Below are 25,516 nucleotides of genomic sequence, written 5' to 3'. Positions count from 1 at the left end.
AATGGTGTATGTTGTTAGTGCCAACGAGAACCCGTTCTATTGGCAATCTTTATTTGAAGTTGGGCAATGTATCATGGATTTCAATGGCAGATGACATCTGTGTAGTGAGACCGTATATCATTCAACAATATGGAGATATCAAAATATCTTGAACAATAGCAATACAAGTAGACTAATTCTCGTTGCAAAGAAACAACAACAACACGTTAAAATATATCGGTCGTACGTGCACCCTTTTGTGGTGTACCGGCCTCGGTGGCGTCGTGGCAGGCCATCGGTCTACAAGCTGGTAGGTACTGGGTTCGGATCCCAGTCGAGGCATGGGATTTTTAATCCAGATACCGACTCCAAAACCTGAGTGAATGCACCGCAACGCTCAGTGGGTAGGTGTAAACCACTTGCACCGACCAGTGATCCATAACTGGTTCAACAAAGGCCATGGTTTGTGCTATCCTGCCTGTGGGAAGCGCAAATAAAAGATCCCTTGCTGCTAATCGGAAGAGTAGCCCATGTAGTGGCGACAGCGGGTTTCCTCTCAAAATCTGTGTGGTCCTTAACCATATGTCTGACGCCATATAACCGTAAATAAAATGTGTTGAGTGCGTCGTTAAATAAAATCTTTCTTTCTTTCTTTCCTTTTGTGGTATTTAATTAGAACCTTCAGTACAAATGGAGTTTTTAGAAAGTTTGGTAATACATGTACAGGTAATTAAAACAAATCATACTGACATTATTTTAATCATTGTTACACTTCTAACATGTAAGTAATATAATGTTTCATGGTATTGGAGGTAACTTTTCCTATATCGCATAGTAATTAGCCTGCCGACTTAGTCAAGACGAATTTTCTGACGTTTCTTCAACTAACCTCATCACTTCATCAGTACTGTACCTTGTGGATGGTGAGTCAGCCCCCTCCCCACCCCATACGACAAAAAACAACCCTAAAAAGTACTTGTTATACATAGTGCCCTTTTTATCTAACTAAAGAGAGGTCGTATATTAATATGTCCTAGTTCACTAATTCATATATATATATATATATATATATATATATATATATATATATATATATATATATATTAAATAATATTAAATAATTCCAGACTTCAGTAGTTTCTTCATCGTTTTATTGCTACAGCTCTGTTTCGTATGGTCAAATAATGACCACACTCTTCAGGCAATGTTAACGAATACTGTTAAAGTATATATATATATATATTGCCTCGGCTGTCCAACAACTTTGTTAACTGCGTGCTGTGACCTGGATTTTTCTCAAGTATTATTAATATTGGTCGAAACGGAATATTTATTTTTACATTTAGTAGTAATTATTTGCATATTTGCTTGTATTGTGTAATGTCTGGACATTTATTATAGTTATTGTTTAATGAAATTCTTAATAGTGCATTTTGTCATGTCGCACACTATAGACAAAAAGTTGCGTAACCATTGTTATTAGTGATCGTTTGGATGCATAATGCGAGCTACATTTAGTTGTATTTCATAATAATATGTTTAGTCTATGAAACTGTGTTTGTAAATAGTTATGACACGTTATGGGATATTAGTATAATACGGTCGCTAAATAATGAATGAAATGTTTTATTTAACGACGCACTGAACACATTTATATGGCGTCAAACATATGGTTAAGGACCACACTGATAATGAGAGAGGAAACCCGCTGCCGCCACTTCATGGGCTACTCGATTAGCAACAAAGGATCTTTTATATGCACCATCCCACAGACAGGTTAGTATATACCACAGCCTTTGATATACCAGTCGTGGTGCACTTATTGGACCGAGAAATTGCCTAATGGGCCCCCCGACGGGGATCGACCCCAGACCGACCTCACAGCGAGCGAGCGCTGTACCACAGGGGTACGTCCCGCCCCTGTCGCTAAATATGTTGATGTGATGTTCGAAGTCCTTGTTTCGGTCTTGCGGTATTCGACTGTATTTAATTCCCAGGTTCCTGTGCATATAAAAACTATGAAATAACGTTGCGATTGATATTATTTACGTCAATATTTCCACAATTGCACAGTGTACTTATACACTGAAACCATCCCATGGTTGATATCCTTGGGACGCGGCCACACACACACACACACACACACACACACACACACACACACAGATATATATATATATATATATATATATATAGGTAGGATCAACTCAAACAAGAGTTTTATGTGTTGGAAAGATGCATACCCGGACCACCAACACATACTGACACTTTAACAAATGAAAAACGCGTAATTTTTGAGTTAATAAAAAAACATGATTATTCCTGCTAACTGGGGACAGCCATTTTGATTCGTTTTTGTGACGTCCGGTGGTATAGCTTGGGGCGAAGTGACGTTAGCTCCGTCCATCTCATCTATGCACAGTGTAAACAAACACTCTAATTTACGACAAGGCGCTTCGCTTTCATCAACCTGACTTGTAAAACAACATAAATGACTTGATAGTATGACAAACTATTTAACTAAATATATTTCTTCTGATAAAAGGAATCCCATTGTGTATACATGATTTACTTTTAACATAGTGCATGATGCCTATCTTTTGATCATCTTTTGATAAAAGGAATCCCATTGTGTATACATGATTTACTGTTAACATATGCATGATACCTATCTTTTGATAATCTTTTGATAAAAGGAATCCCATTGTGTATACATGATTTACTTTTAACATAGTGCATGATACCTATATTTTGATAATATTTTGATGAAAGGAATCCCATTGTGTATACATGATTTACTTTTAACATAGTGCATGATACCTATATTTTGATAATCTTTTGATAAAAGGAATCCCATTGTGTATACATGATTTACTCTCAACATAGTGCATGGTACCTATCTTGACGTCAGTGGTACACCACTAAGCAGTAATGACCCTATATTACTATGTCCTAGTTCTTTTAAATATATAACATAGTGCAGTTTGCCTATCTTGACGTCAGTGGTACACCACTGAGCAATAACTCAACATCTCAGGTCTCTACATTTTAAAACGACGGCCTTCTGCCTTTCTCATCCTCTTTCTTCTACAGACTTAAGCTTTTCCTTCATGATGAAATTCACTTCGTTACTTAGACATTTTCTCTCAACATTTCGGTATTTACGTTTAATGATCTTCTGCTGTGAAGCTATCCGCAGGAGCGATGTGGTCTGTACAGGGCTGATACAGGGTCATATAATGACCTCTCTGTGAGAAGACCCAATAGAAAATGGGTGATGCACCAGATAGAAAAGGGGTGATACGGGGCCATATAATGACCTCTCTCTGGGAAGCTCTGATAGAAAAGGAGTGATACGGGGTCATATAACAACCTCTCTATGAGAAGTTCCGATAGAAAAGGATTAATATGTGGTCATATATTGACCAATCTGTGGGAAAACCCGATAGAAAAAGGGTCATACGGGGTCATATACTGATCTCTCTGTTCGGTGTTACCTTTCATTACATACTTTTCTCTCCCGGGTCAGATCCCTGGCCATGCCAGAGACCGGTCTCGGAATGGACGTGCCCGAATTCTTCCTGGTATGGCCTGAGATCACAGTTATCTTCCCATTTGGAAATCCGAAAATATGTCCGCGCAAGTAGTCTGCTGTTTGACTGTGATTAGTTCATTGGAAACAGCTTTCAACTGGCAAGTATTAGACTGACGTTGACAGGGGAGAGCATGAAATTTCCAAACATGTATAAATTGTTGACGTTGAAGACGTTTGTGTGATAATTCTGGCCCATGCAAAAGTAGTGGGGTTTTTTGGTGTTAAATGGGTGTACTCCGGCCAGGTTTAGTGGATGTGTTTGCCTAAACCAATATCATGGGAGAAAGAGCTGGACAACAGGGGTTGTCCTTTTTGAGGGTATGTTTTCAACAGGCAGGCAAAGGAACATAAAACAATCCATGGGCCTGCTGATAATAATAAAAATGGTATAGCCACTAGCAATATATAGAAACATATAGCGTAAATAAGTGTGGTCTGTGTCCGTATATGGGCACGTTAATAGGGATATGACTTGTTCATTACACAGAGACGTTGAACATTAGCTATCCGACGTTACATGGAACCTACAGCCTCGGGTATAGTTTTAATAATGAAGCTCTTGAAATACAATCATCCTCTGATACGCCCTCTTCACTGTTAAACTGGGCCTACTGCGTCTCTTGTTACTCCTGTGTTGTTGTCGCTGCTACATTCTTGTCTTGTCTGGATTAACTGATCTCCACCTCATGTTATACACACACACACACACACACACACACACACACACACACACACAGACACAAACACACATACACACAAACACACACAGACATACACACACATAGACACACACACACACACACACACACACACACACACACACACACACACAGAGACACACAGACACACAAACAGAAACACAAACATACACATAGAGACACACACAGCCACACAGACACACACAGAGACATACACATACACACATATACACACACGCACACACACACACACACACACACACACACACACATACACACATACATATGTATAAATATGTATATATTACAGCACGTCTGGTGCTTCCAAATCTCAAAGATATCTTAGACTTCACAAGACTATCCACCACCTAAGTCTGCTGGTAAACCTCTAACCCAGTCCATTTATCACCGTTGTTTGCTTTGTTATTCCTTTTCCTAACAATCTCCTAAAACCAAATGCATCTTATTTGACTACTAAATATAAGATAGTAGTAGCCAAACAAATTAAACACAATGAGAATGATCAGATATATTTTGAATATTACACTGGTCAATATCAATCATTTTCCAATCCCACAGCAAATTAGAAAATAATATACATGCAAACAATACATTTAAAAATTCCTGAGCCAGTGGGTTCATTATTTTTGTGCTTTTTTAATTTATACACACACGTACATATACAAGGTTGAGAGATATCTCATAATAAGCGACGAGTACAGAATGAAAAACATTAAGCATATAAATAATCGTTAACAATACTTAATATGGAATTAAAGGATTAAGTATACAACTGATTGTAACAGATAAGTACTTATTAGGTTACCAAGGTACAATAATGTGTAGAACGGAACTTAGATGAAACTATCAGTAGATCCTCAACATATATCAAGTGTGGAACTGAAAATAAGATGACTTTCCTAATAGGACAATACCTTTAAGTGATCCCTTCAACTTGCAGTTCAGTAAACTGGACATTGGACAAGTTTCAAGATCTGACATAAAATTATTCTGTCAGAAAGACAAAACAAAATTGAACATGCCATTTCAAACAGACACCTGGATAAACCGAAAATCATATCTGTTAAAACAGAATCAAACATTACTTACAAAAACAGATACTGATACACATTGCCCATGTTTGACATCCATCGTCATTTTAGAAAATGAAAAATGCAAGATCATTGTAACGGATTCGAACAACAGATACGTGAAATCATTCTGTTCACAAAATAAAATGAATCCAAGCATCTACAGAACAAAAGGTAAACCACACGGCCTTGCTAAGTTAAGCGATCAGCAGCTGGTTGTGGTGACTTTACCACAAGATCAAGTAATATTGCATCTACACATAAAGGATGGCATAAAACTGATCAAGTCAGTGACAACTGAGGAAGAATATTACTACATATCTGTGTTACCTGGAGATAATATGGCGGTCAGTGTCGGGTGGTACGGATGTGTGGATATACTGGACCAAAAAAGAAATGTGCTTTGGTCGCTCCACAAAAGTGTGATCCCCATCCCAGATTGTCTAACGACGAAGGGCGACTCTCTGGCAGAAAGACCAAAGTTTGATATGTGTGACGTCATCAGGAAAAGTGGCCTGGGTGGCACATGATTCAACATGGCTGCAGTACCTGCGCGGTGTTACATCTGACGTTGAAGAGTTTGTTTATGTATGTGATTACAAAAGAAATGCCATTGTTTAGTTGTCACGTGATGGTGAGATTCTTCGGGACGTTATTACGCACAACGATGGACTAAAACAACCATGGGCAGTCTGTTGTGACCGGGATAAACTATATGTTGCACAAATCAACGGGGAGATTAAAGCATTTACATGGAGTCCTGATTAACAACATAGATATGCAGACAAAGACATATTTGTATGTTTGTGTAATTTCTGCCGGAAACCCAGATGCCAAAAAACATGTGGATTTTTGTGTTTATTATAAACTGGATTGCGGAACCGAGGGTTTTCAATTTGAACAATGAGCCCATTCTTCCAGAGTTTTCAATTGGAAGTGACCTTCTCCTAGATTGGTTGCTTATCAAAGCTACTGAGCCCAGTTTGCCCTTATTGACAGATGACATAGCGTGATTTATGTCCTCTTTGTCTGCCCATTTTTGACAGTAGACACCACCCACAAAACAATACATAAGTTTGAACGAAGTATATGATAAAGAGATTATTACCCTCGCATAATGGAATTCTAATTCCTAATATATGATATTAACGATACTGAGAATCACTGGTAATAAAACACACACACACACGCACACACGCACACACACACACACACATATGTATATATATATATATATATATATATATATATATATATATATATATATATATATATATATATATATACATTTGTGTGTGTGTGTGTATATACTGAACAAAAAAAGAAACTTCCGATTTGTACATATAGTATTTGTTGTGTTAAAGAATTCATTGTGTAATGAAATTATATAGGTAGTATTAGCCTTGAGCTGTATTATCAGGATTCACTAATTTTATCGATTATTTTTGCACTGTTAATCGTCGACAACGTGAAATTCAATTTGCACGTGCATGCATGGTTCGACATGTCCCGTGTAGTATTCGGTCAATTTGTTTTACTTGTCTTACTGACATTGTTGTCAAGTGAACGGAAACGCTTCAAAATTTGTAAAACAAAATTAACGCTTTTTACATTGTAGCATTTTTAGTATGCCAAGAATACCCAATAATTTACGCGAACGGGCGATTGGCATGCTTGATGCTGGCATGTCGACAGAAGACGTTGCAAGGCATGTTGGGAGCTCTAGTCGAACGAAACGAAATCTTTGCGTAAGATTTCGAACGACAGGAAGCACCAACGACTTGCCACGTCGTGGACGTCCGCGTGTTACAACGCGTGGTCAAGACCGCTATATCATGAACACGCATTTGCGCAATCGATTCCAAACTGCCACTGCTACTGCTGCTAACACACCTGTAAAAATATCATGTGCTGGCTTGCCATTAAATATTTCTTTTCCATCCATGCCAATAACCAACTAGTCCACAAACCTTAACGGCGTGTATATATATATATATATATATATATATATATATATATATATATATATATATTAGGGTAGCCAGGATTTTATATTGGGGGTGGAGTGGGGATAGAGGGCACTGTTTTTATAAATGTTATGGGGCGACATGCACTATAAAAGTTGGTATTGTGATCAAAGAGGTATATTTATTAAGACAAGGTACTCTTGTGCCCAATCTCTGGTTACCAGGATACGTCAGTACATATGTGTGCAATTTAAAGCATATCAATCAATAGATTTTGGTTTAAACACAGTTATCTTTAGTAGTATTACTTGCATATTTGAAATGTACTCAACAAAATGACTTAAAGGCCAATAGACTTGTGGTAATTATTTGCTAATGTCATATTAGTACGTTTTAATCACAGATAACTTTTATGAATGCTGAATGAATATATATTTGACTGTGTGGGTGCGTATATATATATATATATATATATCTGGGTTTGTGTGTGTGTGTGTGCGTGTATATATATATGATTTTTTTGGTGTAAAGTGTCAGTCAATATTTTCTAGACTGGAAATATATACATTTAAGTATACTGGAATATGAATAAACATTCGATCCCAAACACAATTACTGCAATAAGCAGGGCCATTCCAAAATTATTCTTTGCGATGCAATTTCTTTTGAAACGTTAACTGCATATATGTTGTTTTCTCCAGTTTTAATCAAGAGAAACCCACTCTACCCCCTCCCTCCCCTGTCTGTCTCTCTCTCTCTCTCTCTCTCTCTCTCTCTCTCTCTCTCTCTCTCTCTCTCTGTGTTTGTGTGTGTGTGTGTGTGTGACTCAGACACACATACACACACTCGCACACACATACACACACACACACACACACACACACACACACACATACAGACACGCACGCAGAGGTATGTATATTTATACAAAACACTGCCATACATACGTGCATAATGGCTGCCAGCCTCCCGACAAAAGCTGGATATATACATGTGTCACCTGAGCCTAACAGTGACCCACTTTGTGGTTTATGTAGAGCATAAAAATAACTCACGACGTTGTCATGCCGCCTGTTGCAAGTCACGTCCGGTATGTACATGTATCTTAGTTACTATCATAGCCGTGTGCAGCCGTATGTTGTGTAGTACTCATATGTGGCTCGTACTCCAGTTTATTTGTATAAAATGAATTGATCTAACACTTGTGATCCTCCTCTGTTTCACCTGTGATCCTGCGACAACCATGACGCCGTCTAAACTGGTTACAACCTCTGAAGTCTTCTGGTCGCCAAAACAGACGTGAAAATTTACGCGGCGGCAGCCATCTTGTATAGCTCATAAGGTAAGCAGGGGTTAAAATACTGCCGTTTTGACCGGTTAACATCACCACGAGCCGGGAGATGTTGTCGTCCGTTGTTCCGTCGGACAGGCAATTGTGTGTGTGTGTGTGTGTGTGTGTGTGTGTGTGTGTGTGTGTGTGTGTGTGTGTTTAACCGTAACGGTCTAAAAGGTCTGATGGTATTTTTAATTCCCTGATATAAATTTATGTAGTTCATGGAATGGGGTTTCTTAGTTGCCAAATCTATTCCTATTAAAACAAAAAATTATTGTTTTTAATAAGTGTGTCTGTGTGTCTGTCTGTGGGTGTGTGTGTGTGTTTGTGCGTGTGTGTGTGTGCGTGCGTCTAAACTGCATTTGGTTATTCAAGATATTTCTTTTATGTTGTCGTCCGTTGTTCCGTCGGACAGGCAATTGTGTGTGTGTGTGTGTGTGTGTGTGTGTGTGTGTGTGTGTGTGTGTGTGTGTGTGTTTGTGTGTGTGTGTTTAACCGTAACGGTCTAAAATGTCTGGTAGTATTTTTAATACCCTGATATAAATTTATGTAGTTCATGGAATGGGGTTTCTTAGTTGCCAAATCTATTCCTTGTTTTTAATAAGTGTGTGTGTGTGTGTGTGTGTGTGTGTGCGTGTAAACTGCATTTGGTTATTCAAGATATTTCTTTTATAATTATCTGTGATGCATGCTGCACGTAATAAAGATCGCATGTTAAGAATGATAATAATCTCAAGGACTGATTAAGATTTCTAAGTGGTGTGCTGTTGGGTTAAACTATTCTTAGACAGAACATTGATCTATCGCTCTGTAGTCTATTGGGTATTTCATATGTATATATATATATAAAATCTGGTAACATTTATAGCTGTAGAAATTAAATGTTGAATATCTGAGGCATTTCGTTGTTTTAGGAGTAAACATCGGCGTATTTAATATTGGAGGAGCATTGCCCTCATGCTCTCCAACCCTGCTAATCCAGTGGCTGTAGGCCTTCTTGATGGTGGTTGTTAATGGTGTTATGTCTAGCGCAGTATTACAAGTATAAGTAATATTCCTCTTAGTAGTCACTGTATCAACACTTTAGAAGTTGCTGTACAGAATCTGCTTATAGGACCATTGCTGCTTGGATCTTTATAACTAAATATATCGTCTTTTGTCTTTCCCATTCATTAACATTGTCAGCATAATATCTTTATGCGTTACAGGCGGCAGATCCAACATTATCTCTCAAACGAGGACCACTTGATGGCCTGGTGTACAACATTTTTCTCTGAAAGTATCCAATGACCATGTCCGATGACATCAATTCCATTCTGGTCTTTCGTTTGTTTGTTTGTTTTTCTTCTTCTTCTTTTCTTCGTTTGTTTCCCCATATCATGACTGTTTAGTCGTAAATAGGTTGCTTTTCCGATTCTACCCGACATCAGGGTGAACTGGCCAGTGTTCTTGTCGCCATGTAATTTTTCTGCCGGGGATACGTAATTAGGCCATATCTGGTCGCTTGTTTGTTGGTGCTGGCTAGGATACGTAATCAGGCCATATCTGTTCTCTTGTTTGTTGGTGCTGGCTGGGATCGTAAGCAGGCCATATCTGGTCTCTTGTTTGTTGGTGTTGGTTGCAATTCTGGAGGAAGTGGGTTGGTGTCTCTTCTCCCTGTCCACATGGGCACATTTCTGTATTCGAGAGTTTGAATCTTATTTTGAAAACAAATAATTCAAGATTGCCCAAACAGTATGGGATTTTCAAATGCAGTGCAAGATTATCAGTGTACACACAGTATTCTTCAGATATGTTTTCTAGTTGTGGTCTATTGACCAAAGATCAGGCAGCAACACTTGACCTCTTGTGCAACCAGAAAATCATCGACATTCTCTTCACATGATCTGTTCTATAACCGTTATTTTTTGTTGTTGACGTTCAATATATATACAGTTCTATATCACTCATGCCCAGCTTTGTCCTACCTATTTTCTCGTCTAGCAATGAGAACTTTATTGCTTTTGACATCAAATAGTTTTACATCGATAATTTCAAGTTCCTTAATTAAAAAATAAATAAATACACATATTACTCTATGTGAAACGTGTTGTCAGGGAACTCGAAAATTATTGATGTAACGGTATTTAATATCAAACATAGGATTGTTGTTGTATTAGAGCGGAAATCTTTGACTTCCGTTTGGTGGGTACCGATTGCGAAAAAATTACATACCTTGGTCTATGACTGTAACGAGAGCGTCATAACCATCCAAATGTCCGTCTAGCTCTCTTACAGTTGGAGTACTCGAGCTACCGTGGAGATAGCCAGCCCTCATTAGCCGTGTAGGTCTATTTAGCCACTTCTGTGTTAATTAACAAATATGACGACCTCTATGATGGGGTATTTATAGAATTCATCTTTCTGTGCAACATTTAACACGGTGTGTGTATGACAGTCGACAGGACCTGGGCGCAAAACGAACCTTACGAATTGCGGCATAAGGTTAAGTACAAAGAAGGCTGTCGGCAGTACAAATCAAAAGAGGACAAGCGGTCAGAACGATGGAAAGCTGTTAAAAAGGCATTGCGTATTATATTATAGATTGATGGGTTCATGTATTATCAATGAGAAAATAAAACAGGTAAAACAAATATTAGAAGATAAAAAATAAAAACACCCCAAACAACCCCCCCCCCCCCCACCTCAATAATAAAAATTAGGGACAGGGGGTTGATTTGAAGCAATATATCTCAAAATGCCCAAAGGCGACAGAATGTCATATGCCAGAAATATGTTCAAAGACATGATCTTAAACAAAATTAAGAATAAAAAAAACCTTAATACCCCAATTTCGAATTTTGAGAACAATTGCATTTCTCTGTCTGACTAATTCAACATTAACAACTAATGCAAACAATTATTTTATTAATATGAAATAAAGAAAATAGCTGGAACGATCTCGGTTGCTTTCTATGCACTGCCGAAAGTAGTGCAAATTTGAGATTCATGCAGTTATGAACATCAGGGTTTTTTTTTTCTTAAGTTAGATGATATTATTTGGACCAATCCAAACATTTATAACAAAAGGGTATATACGGATTGGAATTATATGCATATAAAACTACCTAGGCTAAGATAAGCAAAGAAAATTTAAAATAACAAACAATACATGCACTAATTAACAAACAATGTATGTTTGGTTCAGTAGGGAATATTTGTTTTGTTGAAAGGGCAAATGTGATAAAATGTGGAATAGCACTTAATGAAGAATGACAAATTTCTGTTTGTGTAACCGAACCGGCCTTGATGGTGTCGTGGTCAAGCCATCGAAAATAAGGCTGGCAGGTACAGGGTTCGCAGCCCCGTACCGGCTCCCAACCAGAGCGAGTGTTAACTACTCAATGGGTAGTTGTAAGACCACTACACCCTCTTCTCTCTCACTAACCATTCACTAGCCCAGATAGTTGAGGTCTGTGCCCAGGACAGCTTGCTTGAACCTTAATTGGATATAAGCACCAAAATAAACAAATGAAAATGAATGTTTAAACGGTCTTATAGGATGGTGACTAGTGACTGCAACTTTAAAGAGCTATATGTTTGTTACTGAAACTTGAGTCAGCTATTCTCACATCCATCATATTGACAACGTTTTTGTAGATTTTTAACTTAAACATTCGATCGTGTGTCAGCAGTAGCATTCAATAACTGTAGTGATAATTTCATTGGTAGGAATTCATTTGAAGTCTTTAAATTATCACCACTGAGGGGCGAGACGTAACCCAGTGGTAAAGCGCTCGCTTGATGACCGGTTGGTTTGGGATCGATCCCCGTCAGTGGGTACATTGGGTTATTTCTCGCTCCAGCAAGTGCACCACGACTGGTACATCAAAGGCAGAGGTATGTGCTATCCTGCCATTCCCACCCCTCCACCCCACTAGATACGGTCGTGTAAACAGAATAATCTTCATTAGGTGTGTAACAATGTCATTTATTTTTCTTTTCAGACATGGCCACAGCATCCTCCACAGACGACCCAATCTCCTGCAGCCTCTGTTTGGAGGTATTCACTGATCCGCGCGTACTTCCGTGCGGACACACGTTTTGTTTGACGTGTCTCCAAAATCACATCGACGCCAACAACACAGATTATACTTTCGTGTGTCCAAACTGCAGGGACGTGGTCGGTATTCCTGACAACACACAACCTACATCGTCTTGGGCTTCACAGTTCAAACGAAATCTAGCACTCCTGGACGCCATTGGTCTCATCAAACAAATTAAAATATGTGAGTTAAAAATAGAACTTGTTGCTTTAATAAAGTTGCAAACTTTCAACAGCCATCTTCGATTTTTATAACTGACAAGTATGCGTCTCTCTCTCTCTCTCTCTCTCTCTCTCTCTCTCTCTCTCTCTCTCTCTCTCTCTCTCTCTCTCTCTCTCTCTCTCTCTCTCTCTCTCTGTATGTGTGCGTGTCTGCGTGCGTGTTTGTGTTTGTGTCTATTTCGGCTTATGAAATTTCATTTTGTGTTATTATAAAAATAACCTGTAAATCTAAAACCAACATATAATAACACCAAATGATCTTTAAAACTTACTACAGTTACATAAGTCAGGATTCATAAAGAAACTTATGTATACTATACGAAATCTGAACAACAAAACTGTAATACGTGATCAGAGTCGTATCTCTGCACAATGCAGAGTCGAATAGGAATTTGGCAAAATAGTGGTTGATTTCACGAATATCTATTTAGTGCCTCGTCTATAGGAGGACAGCCACTCCCGAGGAGATCCTTTACTGGAGATTCCATCCCTCTTCCAACGCCGCGAAGAGGAATGCCACTCCCAGACTAGTTTACTAAATCAAAACAAGCATTGGACAGAGGTCATTACAATAAGAACAGCTGAGATGACATGCACACATAAATCACTTTCACAACAATGATGTTATCAGGTGGTCGCGATCGGTGAGCATATCCTACCACACAGGTGGTCCTCGTCACGAATCTTGAAAGTCTTACTTATAGTCTGTATGTAAAGTGCACTACGTCCTGGAATTCGTCTTTATCTTCAGTTTTCTAAGTTCAGTACACATCTTCTGAACATCAGCATACTCTTGAATTCTTCCCCAGCAGATCTAACAAACTGATAAAGCATCTACTATTTAACTATAGTCCCTCCCATCATTCTATAAAACTATTTTTTGTAATACTTTCATTATGGTTTGACGTGAGAAGAAAGTAAAAGTGTTTTTTAAATAACAACAACAAAAACAACAACTATTACAATTTTCAATTTACAAAACAATCAGCTCAGAAATAAATAGCATGTAGTAAATTACATAGCATGAAAAAGACCGTTCTCTTCACCAGTAGAGCACATTTATTAAATAATAATCAGCTATTGGATGTCAAACATTCGGTAACCCTGACAATGCAGCAAGGGATCTTTTAAATGCACATTCCCACAGACAGTAAATCACTTACCACGATCTTTGTCCAGTTGTGGTGCACTAGTAGGCCTCTGTGGCATCGTGGTTAGGCCATCGGTCTACAGGCTGGTACGTACTGGGTTCGGATCCCAGCCGAGGTATGGGCTTTTTAATCCAGATACCGACTCCGAACCCCGAGTGAGTGCTACGCAAGGCTCAATGGGTAGGTGTAAACCACTTGCATCGACCAGTGATCCGTAACTGGTTCAACAACGGCCATGGTCTGTGCTATCCTGCCTGTGGGAAGCGCAAATAAAAGATCCCTTTCTGCCTATCATAAAAGAGTAGCCTATGTGGCGACAGGGGGTTTCCTCTAAAAAACAAAACAATGTCAGAATGACAATATGTTTGACGTCCAATAGCCGATGATATGTTTAAAAAATCAATGTGCTCTAGTGGCGTCGTTAAATTAAAAAAAAACTTTAGTTGGAAAGAGAAAAACTCCAATCAGCTGAATGGGTCCGCCGAGGTGGTTCGATCCTGCAACGCAAACACTTCGAGGGAGCATAAAACATAAATCCACTGAGTAAACAATGTCCGTTACAGACGTCTTTGTCGCCCAGTTATCGAAAGATGGCATTAGGGTATGGCCACCATTAAGGGAATGACGTTAATACAACAACAACGGAATGCATTGCCTCTGGTTGCAGTTTTTGTATTTATGACTGTTTGGGTATGTTTTATGAAAGTAAAACCAGTGTCTCGGACAATTCAGCCTCATTTAAAAATGCATTATCATCTTCAGATATGCCATTTTACTTCAAATCGTAAATGGTCTACTATATTTGTATTGCCCTTTCTCACCAAACAATAAGTAAAATGAATATAGTTTCAATATATAATATTACACAAACTACGTTTGACGACCAATACCTTTATTTAAAAGTTTATTATTATTATTATTATTTTTTTTTATTATTGTCCCCAGAAATATTTGGCAGTGTCGACCTTGAGGAGCCCTGCGCTCACTGACTCACAAATATTTTAAATAAAGCCAGTTTTACGGAAATATGCGAGGTGTTCCGATTTGTTTTTGTGTTACAGAAGCACCGGACAACGGCCGAATGCATGGTTCGAACTACCCGATGGGTCGAACAGACTTTGATACACCGACAGTGTTCAAGCCAATGAGATTCTACTATATATATATATATATATATATATATATATATATATATATATATATATACACAGACTATTTACATGTACACAATGTTCATGTTTAAAACATATACTGCATTCAAAAAACTATCTCACTCACTCACCTACTCACCCCCGCGCACACACACACACACACACACACACACACACACACACACACAAATATACATGTACATCAGTTTTCATACATGTCGGTAATTAGTTTTAATTATTTCTGGGAGCAAGACAGAAGAGAGAGAAGAAAGGGGAAAAACGAAAAACCGAGTTTAAATTTACTGATGTGAACCATGTGGAGTCTGCCATGAAAGTAGAGAATCACCAGAAGGCAGGACATGCTCATCTTTCACGAACACCTGTTGTCATCACTGTTATGAAAGTGATTCATGAGTGCATATTATAATTCTAATTAGCTCTGTCCGGCGCTAGTTTTGATTTGAAATATTCATGAAATCAACCATTTGCTTGCCAAATACCTATTCAACTCAAAAACAACATACAAACATACAAATAACAACAAAAAAACCCCATACAATTTGAGAAATTCGCAACCATAGTTTAAAGATCTTCTTTGACTCTTGCTTGACTGGTACATCAAAGTCCTTGGCATGTGTTATCCTGTTTGTGGGATAATGCCAATAAAAGATCCCAGGCTACTAATATAAACATGTAGCTGGTTTGCTCTCTAAGACTGTATGTCAAAATGATGAAATATTTTACATCCAATAGCAGATGATTAATCAATCACTTGTGCTCTAGTGGTGTCTTTAAACAAAAACAAATTTAACTTTTTGACTTTTGTTTATTGAGTAGGTGGCGACCCAAGAGCGACAACTCAACAAGACCCAAATAGACTGGTAATTGAATCTTCCTGTGAAACGATAAAGAAGTTCAGTCATTTTATAGAAAAGAGGATGACGTCAGACATTAAGAGACTACAGCGAAGCGTCGACGTCAGCGCGACACCGACTGCGGCTCAGATGCAGAGACAAGGAGATAAACTGATTGCGGAGTTCACAACAGCACTCCGCACTGAACTGGGAAAGAGGATCTCAGAACTGGAAAAATGTCGTCAGTCTGTTAATAACGAAATAGTCGAATTGTTCACCGATGTTAACAGACTGATAGTGGAAAGTAAAGAATGCCTGAAATTGGGCGAAAATCTCCTCAGATCTGCGTCACTTTGTGATATGAAAAGACATGTTTCCAAATTTTCAAAAATACAAAATATAACAACTGATTATTTAGCCACACCACGTTCTGAATTTCCTGATTTGGCAATAACTTTAGTTGAACCTGAGAAAACAAGAAGCAAAACGTTTTCTGCGGAGATTGGGAGAATTTCGAGACCTGACGTAAAATCTATCAAGATAACACACAGAATATATTTACAGGCGTCGATATTTGAACAAGACATCGAGATAAACCGGAAGTCAGATAGGTTAAAGCATGAACAAACGATAAATGCAAAACTGCAATCTGATACAAAATGTCCATTGTTATTATCTATCCTAGTGTTAGAAGGTCAAGACTCAAACAAGATCATTGTTACTGACTGGTCAAACAAATGTATAAAATCATTTTGCTCTCAACAGAAAACGGTTCAGAGTCTCTACAGGACCACTAGCAAACCATGCCACCTTGCTATGACACGTGACCACCAGGTGCTCGTCACCCTGCCAGAAGAAAGAAAACTATTATATCTGAATGTACAAGATGACATACACCTGATGAAGACGGTGACAACCAAGAATGACTATAACGATATAACCGTGTTGCCTGACGACAACATGGCTGTGACTAGAGGATTGTCTGGGTGTGTGGACATCCTAAACCAGTGGTGTGACGTCATACGGTCTATTCCTAACACGGTGATCTCCAACCCCGGCTATCTAACAGTGAAAGGTGACACTCTAGTTGTTGTATCAGATTCCACTAACATTGTCACATGTGTGTCGTCATCAGGACAAGTCATGTGGGTATCACGTGATTCAGCAAGGTTTCGTCGGCTATATGGTGTTGCATGCGACACGGAGGAGTTTGTTTATGTCTGTGATAACAATAGACATGCCATTGTTCAGCTGTCACGTGACGGGGAGGTTATTCGTGACGTCATCACACAGAAAGACGGCCTAAAACAACCTGTGTCTCTCTGTTGTGCTCAATACAAACTTTATGTCACCCAGGAAAATGGAGAAATAAAAATATTTGGCTGGAGCCAAAATTAACATTGACCCTGCCGGGTGTATATCACCAAATTAAATCACATTGATGACAACAGTAAGTTACAGTAACATATGTGACTATAACGTCAACACACAGTGTTTCAATCAACACATACACCATGAATATAAACACTACAACCTCCCAACCTTAAAATAGTGTTTTTGAATAGATGTTAAGTTACGCGTTTTAGACATAATTGGAAGCGTCTTTGACTCTTTGAGTTCCACACAGTAATTGTTATCCTGATTTTAGGAGGACTCCGCGCATGTTACAAGCAAGTAGTTGTTGGTACATTGACACTAGTTCAAATTACTTTCCACACGAAACAACATTTTATATTTTAAAAAATAATGTCATATTTGTCAGAACGGCACTAATGGTTGCGGGGCGGGACTTAGCCCAGTGGTATAGCGCTCGCTTGATGCGCGGTCGGTCGAGGATCGATCCCCGTCGGTTGGGCTATTTCTCCAACCATCCAGTGCACCACAACTGGTATGCCAAAGGTCGTGGTAAGTGCTATCATGTCTGTGGGACGTGGCATATACACATTCCTTGCTACCAATGGAAAAAATGTAGCGTGTTTCCTCTCTAAGACTGTCAAAATTGTCAAATATGCTATCGTGGTGTCGTTAATTGCGGAATGAAAACACAGATGCATTTCGAACTTAGGTCTCACTACACAGTTCACTTCCGGGTTAGATTGCATTCATCACGGTCCACTATAGTTCCTAACTGCACATATATTGTGGTTCACATATTCACGTCTAGTAATTGGGGAAGAATTAAAACAAATTGTATTTTTTCAATGGTAAGCCTTGCTATTTTGTAATATTGTGCATTGACGTGTTGGGACATGGGTGTATAGCGGAAGGGGCGACTGGTGGGAATATGATCTAAAACTACCTGTTCGGACTGTTACTACAGCCAGATGCAGTCATACAGCAAAAACAAACTGAGACGGAAATGTTCTCAATTTTGGTGGGGGAAATAAATGCATGTTCGTAATGGTGTATGTTGTTAGTACCACCGGGAACCCGTTTTATTGGCAATCTTCATTTGAAGTTGGGCAATTTAACATGGATTTCAGTGGCAGATGGCATCTGTGTTGTAAGACTTTATATCACTCCACAAAATGGTAATATTAACATATCTGGCTGCAATCAAAGTGAACGATGACAATACAAGTCAAGCAATTCTCGTTGCAAACAAAAACAACAACAACACCACGTTAAAATATATCGGCGACAAGCAAAACTAGTTGATAATGGGAGAGCGAGGGTGTATACTGTAATGTAATGTACTTTGGCGGCATTGATAAATAAGAATTGGTGTGTGTGTGCGTGGGGTGGGGGGGGGGGGGGGGGGGGGGGGGGTATGGTCCCTTGTGTTATCCAGGTGGTGACAAGGGAGTCATATAACTTTTCTTTTTGTGGCTATTAATTCGAACCTTCAGTACAAATGCAGTTTTGGGAAATTTTATCTTAATCATTGTGTTATGCTTCTAACATTTAAGTAATATAATGTTGCGTGGTATTGGAGGCTACATTTCTTATATTGCATAGTAATAAGCCTGCCGACTTAGTCAAGACGAATTTTCTCACGTTTCTTCAACTAACCTCATCATTTCATCAGTACTGTACCTTGTGGACGGTGAGTCAGCCCCCTCCCCACCCCATGCGTCAAAAAAACCCCTAAAAGGTACCTGTTATACATAGTGCCCTTTTTATATAACTAAAGAAAGGTCCTATTTTACTATGTCCTAGTTTTCTTATGACCAGCCTCGGTGGCGGTCTACAGGCTGGTAGATACTGGGTTCGGATTTCAGTCGAGGCATGGGATTTTTAATCCAGATACCGACATCAAACCCTGAGTGAGTTCTCCGCAAGCCTCAATGGGTAGGTGTAAACCACTTGCACCGACCAGTGATCCATAACTGGTTCAACAAAGGCCATGGTTTGTGCTATCCTGCCTGTGGGAAGCGCAAATACAAAACGCCTTGCTGCCTGTCATAAAAGAGTAACCTATGTGGTGACAGCGGGTTTTCTCAGAAATTCTCAGTAGTGCACTACGAAGTTGCGTAACTATTATTAGAGATCGTTTGGATGCATAATGCGACCTACATTTAGTTGTATTCCATGATAATGTGTTTAGTCTATGAAACTATGTTTGTAAAATAGTTGTCATATTTTATGGGATATTAGTATATTACGATCGCTAAATGTGTTAATGTAGTGTTCGAGGTCCGTGTTTCGGCCTTGCGGTATTCAACTTCATTTAATTCCCAGATTCCTGTGCATATAAAAACTATGACATAACGTTGACATTGGTATTACTGGTGTAAATATTTCCACAATTGCACAGTGTGTACTTACACACTGAAAACATCCCACGGATTTAGAAATAAAACTTGGATAAATTTCCGTTTTATCAACTGTTGTAACATGGCTGCCGGGATTGACTTTGCCCATCAGTAAAGTTTATTTTTCTCGAAAACTTGTACGATCGTTTAGCTTTTTCCTAATTGTTTATACATTATGTCAAATCATTTTATTAATTATATGAGATAATAACTGTAAAATGATTACTGTAATTATAATATTAATGCTTTTAGGAACTACGTGTACGCTGAGAACCACATTACTGTAATATTAGTGTTTTTAGGAACTATATCCATGTACGATGAGAACATTTTTACGCATACATGTTGCTAAGGTCATATATATATATCGGTACACAATATTTGTAAACAACGGTATAAAGATTTTGTTTTTATAATAATCCAAAAGGCTTTTTCATTAAAACTATTTTATATTGAAATTAGACCACAAAAAGCAATCGTGTAATGCTAGTCTCATGTTTAGAATTTGTTTGTGTTATTAGCTTCAATTTCCAATGTATTTCCAGTGCACCATAGCTTGTTTTGTTTTTGTGCCTGGTAAATAATGTTTTTTTAATGAATATTCTAAAGTTGAAATTGTTTTACGCTAATTTTAGACTGAAAAAGAAATTAAGAAATGCTAGTTTTATGTTTATACACTTTAGTTATTTCCAGTATTAATTATTTCAAGTTGGTAATGCTTTCACTATAGGCTAAATTGACGTATTTATAAGAATTTATGTTTCTTGGGATTTATTTTGTAAAGGTAGATCTCTTCCTAGTGTAACGTAATTTCTCACTGGGTCTTATGACGTCACGTCGTACTTCTCAGACATATAAAAGGTTGACGTCAATGGATGTCAACCCCCTTTCCATTTAGGCAGACCATTCAAAAATGCGTCAGATTTTCCCTCATTCAAATTGCACAACCTTTTCTGTGACATAACCCTACGGGACATTACAATGAATGAATGAATGAATGTTTAACGACACACCAGGACGAAAAATACATCGGCTATTGGGTGTCAAGCTATGGTAATGCAAATAAATAAAGTGATGATCAACATCAATATAAAAATTCAAGACTTAAACAAAAACAGTGTAAAGAACTGTGCAAAAACACAAATATCACATAATTTTACGGATACTGACTTTTACTAAAAACTTCAATTTTGTGCTGTATAGGCCATTCTCAAAGATAATGTTACACCCCTGCACCACGGTGAGGATACAGCACACGCAGGGGGGGACATTACAAATGCCATAGCACCAAAACAACATCCGCCTGCTATCGATTCCGGTCGGACTGTTGAATGTGCACGTTAAACCCTTTGACCTGACCTCACCTGGACGTCAACGTTCTCTCCCTCGTTCGCGGTCCAACTTTCCAACTTTATTACATTACATACATTTAAATTGACACAGGAATAATTTTAACTTATATTTTTCAAGTAAATTCCATTAACTTACCATCTCTATGTATATATTAAGAAATTAAATGAAATTTGACCTCGTACAAATTCTAGGATGGTCAGAAACTAATTCACAGCCACCGATATTTTAAGCAAAACTAATATTTTAGTCATTAAAACGTCTTATCTCTTTTAGTCGACAACATCTTAACAGTTGCAACAAACTGAGGACAGTCACCTTAAAATTATTGTTGGCATATTTTGGTAAATATAATCCCATTTTATATACATGTGTACATCATTTATTTTTAAAATGATGCATGATACCTATATTGCCGTGAATGGTACACCACTAAGCAGTAACTGAACATCTCAGGTCAGTACATTTTAAAACGACGGCCATTTGCCTTTCTCTTCCTCTTTCTTCTACAGACTTAAGCTTTTCCATCATGATGCATTTCACTTCGTTTCTTCGACATTTTCTCTCAACATTTCAACATTTACTTTTAATGTTCTTCTGCTGTGAAACCATCCGCATAGGCAATGTGGACTGTTCCTGAGATAGGAAGACTCAATAGAAAATGGCTGATACGGGGTCATATAATGACCTTTCTGTATGGGCACCTGGTAGAAAAGGGCTGATACAGGGTCATATAGTGACCTTTCTGTGACAAGACCCAATAGAAGATCTTATTCGACTAATAAACTCAGCATAGTACTAACCAAACAAATTAAAAACAAGAATGATCAGATATATTTTGTATATCACTACGGTCAATTCAAAATCATTTTCGAATTCCTCGGGCACAAAAAAAATAAAAAAATAAAAATGTATGTATGCATATCTATCTATCTATCTATCTATCTATCTATCTATCTATCTATCTATATATCTATCTATATATATATATATATATATATACTCTTCAAAAGAAGAAACGCAAAACCACATTGTCGTAACATTTGGAGAATTGATTTAATTATTGAATGGTGAGTCCGATAATTACCAAATGTTGCAGGATTGTTCACAATTCACTCTAGTCCATTGTGAGTAAGTGATAGGACACACCACCAAGGTCAAGGTCATCTGGAGTCAATACCGGGTGTGGCCTCCGCGTGTGTTGACAACTGCCTGGCACCGCCTGCCCATTGAAGCAACCAGAGTACGGATGACGTCCCGGGGGATGGTGGCCCACTCGGCCTGCAAGGCTGCTGCCAGCTCGGGCAGGGTCTGGGGCTGTGGTTGTCGCTGTCGGAGGCGTCGGTCCAACTCGTCCCATAGATGCTCAATTGGGTTCAAATCCGGTGATATCGATGGCCAAGGAAGGACATTAATGTTGTTGTTCTGTAGGAAAGCCGTTGTGAGACGTGCTGTGTGAGGCCTGGCGTTGTCATGTTGGAACACTGCGTTGGCGGTGGCCATAACTGGAACGATGTGTGGCCGGAGGATCTGGTCAATGTAGCCCTGTGCATTCAGGTTGCCCTGCACATGGACCAGGTCAGTTCTGCCAGTGTGTGAGATGGCTGCCCACACCATGACACTACCCCCGCCGAATCTGTCCACTTCCTGCACGCAGTTTGCCGCATAACGTTCACCACGACGCCTATACACGCGACATCTTCCATCATGACGTCGGAGCAGAAATCGGGACTCGTCACTGAACACACCTGTCTCCATCGCAGTTGAGGCCATTGTCGATGAATCTGGCACCACTGCAGTCGGAGTCGACGGTGTTGTGGTGTTAAGATGACACCTCGAACTGGACGTCTGGTACGAATTCCTACCTCACGTAGGCGGTTCCGTACGGTCTGGTCGGATATCCTGCGCAAACCTGGTATTGCTGCGGCTGTGGAGGTGGCAGTAGTCAATCGTTCCCGAAGGTGGCGTACCCGGATGTAGCGGTCCTGCCCGGGGGTAGTGACCCGTGGTCGACCGGATCTAAGGAGGTCACGTGTTGATCCATGTTGCTGGTAACGGTCCCACAGTCTGGAGATGGTGCTTGGGGACACATGGAATGCCCTGGCAACGGCCGTTCTGGATTCGCCTGCGTCTAGTCGGCCGATGGCATTGTTTCTCTGGGTTCACTGAGACGTGACATGTCCTGGATTGTCAACTGTCGGCCAGATACAGAGGCCAGGCAAGCGAACACCCTGCACTTTTATACTGTCGGTGTTCATGTTGCACGTGCAGACAACGCACGTGCAGTGGTGACATGGTTTGCACGTGGCTGCGTTTTTGCGAATATTCACATTTTGGAACTTTATTGTACAGTAGCTGCGTTTTATCGAATGTAACCGTGGGAATGTGTTTGGGACATGCAATGACCTTATATTCACAAAGCATGAACCGGTAGGAAACATAAAATCGGAGTTATAACCCATTTGTACCCTTTTGCGTTTCTTTTTTTGAAGAGTATATATATATTGTATAATCAATTCCTAACCCATTAATTTTTAAATGTATATACACACGTACATATGCCTCATAGTAGGCGATCTGTACGGAATGAAAAACATTAAGTATATAAATAATCGTTAGCAATATTTAATATGGAATTAAAGGGTTAAATATACAACTGATAGTAACAAATAAGCACGTATTAGGTTATCAAGGTACAATAATGTGTGGAACTGAACTTAGATCAAACTATCAGTAGATCCTCAACATATATCTGTCATGTGGAACCTTAACCTACGTAGAGTACATAATTAAGGCCACACAATAAATTAGTTGTTGGTCATCCTTATTATTTTGAAATGTTTACTGGGAAGATGGGGCTGTTTATATTCTTTAATACATATTTTAATTTATATCTTACAGTGATTTTGTCTTTAAGAAAAAAAAACAACCCAGAACAACAAGAAACAAACAATATACAGTAAAACCCCTCAAAACCGGACCCTCCGTAAACCGGAATTCCCTCAAAATCTTTTAACACTAAAATGTACCCCTCTAAACCGGAAACCTTTCTAAACTGCACCGGACGAAATTATCCGGTCCCTTTGTGTTCCTTTAATGCAAATTTTACCTCAGAATACCGGACGGTCACACCGGGGTAAATCATTACTGCATTACTTATACTTTGAATACCCACTCAGCCGATAACGTGATTGCGTACGCAGAGCTAATTACATGTGCGCATGCTCCAGTGTCACTGTTATTTCACTCAGGCCGCTATTCTGCGGCATATGAGGTACATTAACAATAATTATATGACAATGACAAGATGGAGTTTACAGGAGAAACTTTATATGTACAATATCAAAACAAAAAAGTTCTAAAAATAATAATAATAATAATACAAAAAGAAATATATTTCTAATAGTAATAATAAATAATAATAATATATATATATATATATATATATATATATATATATATATATATATATATATATATATATATATATATATATATGCAAACATGGATAGTAGTAGTCGGAATAAGACAGCATAAGCTTGGGAGACAATTCTTTTTAAGGTTTACCGAATTTATCCGTAATTTCTTTTATTAATTTGCACAACTTTTTTAGAAGACTTATTTTGTAATTTGTCATTAGTTGTTTAAATTTCAGCATATTGGGTTTGTTATAATAATATGGCTTTGACAATTTTTTTCGGGAGTTATTAAAGAAAGAGCATGTAAGTAGATAGTCAAATTCGTCTCCGATGTCATTTTTGTTACATAGTGTACATAGTCTGCTTTCTACTGGGGTGTTGTTCCATCGTCCTGTTTCGATTGGTAAGTAGTGGTTTGATGTTCTAAATTTTAGTAACGTAGTCCAGGATATTTGTGGTAATTTTATAATATATTTTTCTAATGTTAGGTGTTCTTTAAATGTGGTGTACATTTTACCCCTTGATGATGAAGCTATGTCGCTATTCCATTGTTGTAGGTACTGATCGTTTTGTCTTAATTTAACGTGATGAATAAGTAGTGGTATAGATGAAAAGTTTTGTGACATCCAAATACTGGTCATACCTAGTTGGTTAGATATATTTTCCACGTGTTTTATCCACTTATAATTATACCCAGATGTGATAGTGTTTGTATATAGTTTTAATTGTTTTGTAATGTAGTAAGTCTAGGTATGGTTATCTATAATAATTATTTTGACATGTAGTAAGTCTAGATATTATTACCGATTACTCGGGTATTGAGATACAGATGTGCATTTCTTGCATGTGCGACTGTAGGCACGTGCG

The 25,516-nt window shown here is 38.5% G+C and overlaps 1 protein-coding gene across 1 annotated transcript; it reads left to right on the top strand.

Annotated features, from left to right (window-relative positions):
• Window positions 1–8,285: 8,285 nt before the first annotated feature.
• On the top strand, window positions 8,286–18,026 carry LOC121366418. Its single transcript, XM_041490874.1, has 3 exons — window positions 8,286–8,672; window positions 12,650–12,931; window positions 16,109–18,026. The coding sequence occupies exons 2-3, from the start codon at window positions 12,652–12,654 to the stop codon at window positions 17,521–17,523; spliced, it is 1,695 nt and encodes a 564-aa protein (XP_041346808.1). The 5' UTR covers window positions 8,286–8,672; window positions 12,650–12,651; the 3' UTR covers window positions 17,524–18,026.
• The last annotated feature ends 7,490 nt before the right edge of the window (window positions 18,027–25,516 follow it).

Source organism: Gigantopelta aegis, unplaced genomic scaffold, assembly GCF_016097555.1.
Source record: "Gigantopelta aegis isolate Gae_Host unplaced genomic scaffold, Gae_host_genome ctg5591_pilon_pilon:::debris, whole genome shotgun sequence".
Classification (NCBI taxonomy): domain Eukaryota; kingdom Metazoa; phylum Mollusca; class Gastropoda; order Neomphalida; family Peltospiridae; genus Gigantopelta; species Gigantopelta aegis.
This window is presented reverse-complemented; position numbering and strand designations above follow the sequence as displayed.

Coding starts and splice junctions, on each gene's coding strand:
- LOC121366418 (XM_041490874.1), top strand. CDS start 12,652: ATGGCCACAGCATCCTCCACAGACGACCCAATCTCCTGCAGCCTCTGT. Junction 12,932..16,108: donor CATCAAACAAATTAAAATAT/GTGAGTTAAAAA, acceptor TTTATTGAGTAG/GTGGCGACCCAAGAGCGACA.